The sequence below is a fragment of the Macadamia integrifolia genome, chromosome 1, assembly GCF_013358625.1.
Source record: "Macadamia integrifolia cultivar HAES 741 chromosome 1, SCU_Mint_v3, whole genome shotgun sequence".
Lineage (NCBI taxonomy): Eukaryota > Viridiplantae > Streptophyta > Magnoliopsida > Proteales > Proteaceae > Macadamia > Macadamia integrifolia.
Window position 1 is genome coordinate 8064355 of NC_056557.1, and position 3948 is coordinate 8068302.

At 34.3% G+C, this 3948-nt stretch overlaps 1 protein-coding gene across 1 annotated transcript; it reads left to right on the forward strand.

Annotated features, from left to right (window-relative positions):
* Nucleotides 1-261: 261 nt before the first annotated feature.
* On the forward strand, nucleotides 262-3666 carry LOC122076509 (short-chain dehydrogenase TIC 32, chloroplastic-like). The gene is made up of 7 exons (XM_042641827.1): nucleotides 262-510; nucleotides 665-744; nucleotides 891-1044; nucleotides 1198-1276; nucleotides 2534-2618; nucleotides 3015-3061; nucleotides 3239-3666. Exons 1-7 carry the CDS (start codon nucleotides 344-346, stop codon nucleotides 3395-3397), a joined length of 771 nt encoding a protein of 256 aa, XP_042497761.1. The 5' UTR covers nucleotides 262-343; the 3' UTR covers nucleotides 3398-3666.
* Nucleotides 3667-3948: the final 282 nt, after the last annotated feature.

Genomic DNA, 3948 nt, shown 5'->3' on the forward strand with positions numbered 1-3948 from the left:
ATGAACTTGTACTTCATAATGATACCTGTGATTTCCAACAGAAGGCAAATTAATAATTTATGCGATCAATAATTATCCAATAGTAAGTAATAGACTACAATTTTTATGCGACAGAATAAAACCATGCCATTGGGAGCACAATGATAGATGGAGATGGGTTTATAATAAAGTCATTTACTTTCTTCTTTGATGTGTACCATTGACATTTCATGATTTGTAAGTGCATTTGATACCTACACTTTTTTACAGTTAGATGGTTATGCCTGTTACACTTACAGGAGCATCAAGTGGTATTGGGGTTGAGACTGCACGTGCTCTTGCATTGCGTGGAGTTCATGTTGTTATGGCAGTGAGGAATGTGGCTGGTGGAAGGAATGTTAAAGAATCAATCATGAAGGAATTGCCTTCTGCTAAAGTGGATTTGATGGAATTGGATCTCAGTTCAATGGCATCTGTGAGGAAATTTGCATCAGATTTCCATTCATCGGGTCTTCCTCTGAACATTCTTATGTAAGAGATGGAGGAGTAGGAGAGATTGCATTGCTAACTTGTGACTTCTTTCTCTTCCTTTTAGTTATATGTGCTTTGCTTGGTGGATTACTGTGATATGCACTTCTTATTATTATCTTTTTTTATGGACCTCTTCTGTCTTCTTGGTATTAAGCAATAACGCAGGAGTTATGTCTACGCCTTTCATACTTACGCAAGATAACATAGAACTACAGTTTGCGACAAACCACGTTGGTATGTTGGACAGATATTCCTAGCTTTAACATGGGATAGGTTTTTTATATTGATGAGTTTACATTGTAGCTTTTAATTATTTGTTTTCAACTTGCTGCCCTTTGATAGAGCTGGAACTAATATGATGAGATCTCGTTGTTTTGCAGCCCATTTTCTTTTGACAAATCTTTTGTTGGAAACAATGAAAAGTACGGCACGTGAAAGTAAGAAAGAGGGAAGAATTGTTAATGTTGCGTCGGAGTCTCACCGGAGGTCATATCCTGAAGGAATTCGTTTTGATAGAATCAATGATCAATCAGGGTATCACATTAATTTATGCCTCTCTCTCTCTCTCTCTCTCTCTCTCTATATATATATATATATATATATATATGATGGCGTTTGCATAAGATGGTCTATGAATTGGAATTGCTGAAGCCATTTTAATTTATCCTTGAACTTGCTAATTTTCAGGTATGGAAGCTGGCTCGCATATGGCCAATCAAAGCTTGCGAACGTATTGCATGCTAATGAACTTAATAGACGTCTAAAGGTATCTGATCAATTCATGGATTGCATTTATTTCTGAATTAAAAAATTTAAAGTAGTTTTGTCACCCTTTTCTAAGACATGCAAAATTGATTACATTTACTAGGAATATTGGGAGTCTGGATCAGCTCCCCATACATGGATTATGATAGTTAGTCATGCAAGGTTTCATGACCAGACGTGTCCTTTTTCTTCCACAATGCCCCTCGAGCACTCTTAATGGGAGCATGAAGGGGCATTTGTGGAAGCAAAAGAACACTTGTCGTCACAAAACCGTACATGAAGCCCTCATGTATGGGGAGCTGATTTGGGCTCATTTGGTGAGGGAACATGAAGGCAGGGCAGTCTCAGGTCTTGGCTATAACAAGCCTGAGACCTTACTAGCTGAGCTGGCACCTTCTAGTTTAAAGAGATCAACTAAACTAGCACATTATCCTAATATGTATCTGTATCTAATCAATACAAATGGGTGAGGATCTGCCATATGGCAACTCGGTGCTTCAATTTTGTAGATATTTCAACATTCACCATCTACACATTGTAACTTTCATCAAATGGATTTTCATATTGACACTCTTTAGTCAAATAATTTGTAACTTATTTTTTTGCCTGTTTAATTTAACACACTTTTTTCAGTGAGGGTAAAACCTATTGTTTCATATGTATACTTTAAAAACATGTGGGAAATGACAACTCTTGAAAATGAAATAATGCAAGTCTTTCAAATAATTTTGAAAATCCTTTAACCTCAACTTAAAGAACTTTTGGGGATAATACAAGGTGCAATCCAAAGAAGGTTACATGTTCTAAATACACCTATGGAGGTGTCGCTCACACAACCCCTTCATCAAAATTATGTTTTTTCAGTTTTTCCCTGTGACAAAATAATATTTTTAGAGTTGAACTATGAAATTTTAAGTGTGATAAATCCAATGAGTCCCCTATCGTATACACAAGAAGTCATTCTGTTATATCGATTTTGACTGTCGAATGTCCTCATTACATGTAGAATTTCTCTTCTATTTCATTATTTTGAGAATGTAGGTAATACAACTGTTTTGAGAACTTCCATATTTTTTTTTTTTTTTTTTGGGTGCTAGTTTAGGAACTTCCCTCAGTTACTACATATTTGCACCCTACTCATCAGTTGTAGTAATATTTACTTCCACTGTTTCATAGAAATACAGTTATTGCATCAATAAAATTTTTGCCAGGTAAAACAGAGTACGGTTTTCATGGTTTCTTTACTTTATTTGAACAGGAAGAGGGGGTTAATATAACTGCGAATTCAATTCATCCAGGAGTTATCGCGACCAATATTCTACGCCATCACGGCTTTTTAAATGGTAAATGATCAATTTATTTCACATTTATATTTATTTTAATCTTTTCTGAAGAAGAAAAAGGCTACTAGATCACTTTGGATCATTCATGTGGTCAACATCTCATCATACAAGGATAATTTATGATGGAAAATTATATAATTTCATTGCCTTTGCCAATTATGTGGGTAGTTCCATCCTTTATTTTATAAAAATATATTATCATACTGAAAAATATCCTGTTTTACTGTTCGTGAAACGCCTGGAATTTTGTACTTGATTTGGGTAATCTATTCGGACTATGACATATAAAACTTAAGTTGATGTTACCGCACGGATGTTTTCTTATCATTTATTTTTCTGCAAATTGCATGGTTAAAAGTCTAGTATATGAATTCTCAATCTTCTGTTTTTATGCAGGAATTTTTGTTTCACTCGGCAAATATGTGTTAAAAAGTGCTCAGCAGGTATTTTTGTATTTTGGTTGAGACTATGTACTAAACTCCCTTATGGATCAACAATGAGCGAATACGTTAATATATTTACTCAAAAAAAAGAAAAATTGTTTGTTTTTGTTTATTATATCACATTATGAACTACTACCTTCATTTATTGCTTAATTAATTCAATGGATATGGTTGTAGGGTGCAGCAACCACTTGCTATGTGGCTTTGCATCCACAAGTAAAGGGGATAGGTGGTGAGTACTTTGCAGACAGTAACATAGACAATGCTACTTCACAAGCTAAGGACATGGAGTTGGCAAAGAAACTATGGGATTTCAGCATGAATTTGATTAGTTGATGTACCTCTTGTCTTATAGACATTGATCGATTTTTAATTGGATTTGGAAGATAATTTTATTTATTTATGATCCAGAAAAATCATGTCTATTTTCTTCTTTTTGTTACATTCTGTTATCAGAGATTTAAAAAAAAAAAAAAAATTGCAGTGATTCTGAACTTAGAGTTATGAAAGTATATGTGATGGCTCAGTGGCTCACTAACAGTTCTTGCTGTCATAAGCAGATGATGCAGATCTTCATATACAGTTGGTGTTCATTTGGTGATTAATCATCTTCTTTAATATCTTAAATCATTTTCTTTATTCGACCAATCATATTTCCTAGTTGAACATGAACAAGAGCTAAAAAATCCAGGGAGTCAGAACAGTAAAAGGAGGATAATAATTTGTCTTTTTTTGTATTAAGCAATACAAACCTCTCCAGGGAAAGGATTATTATATGTCAAGCACAACCATTAGAGGATAGAATGCTACATTGATGCGGATTGGCTGGTTCAATTTCTGAGAGATGGTCTACATCACTCAGTCAAAACCTTATTCTAATCGTCATA

Bases quoted from the DNA above. Each gene is read 5' to 3' on its own strand.
- LOC122076509 (XM_042641827.1), top strand. From the start codon at position 344: ATGGCAGTGAGGAATGTGGCTGGTGGAAGGAATGTTAAAGAATCAATC. The intron at 1,277-2,533 runs GTATCTGATCAA...TTATTTGAACAG, and splicing joins AACTTAATAGACGTCTAAAG to GAAGAGGGGGTTAATATAAC. The intron at 3,062-3,238 runs GTATTTTTGTAT...ATATGGTTGTAG, and splicing joins TGTTAAAAAGTGCTCAGCAG to GGTGCAGCAACCACTTGCTA.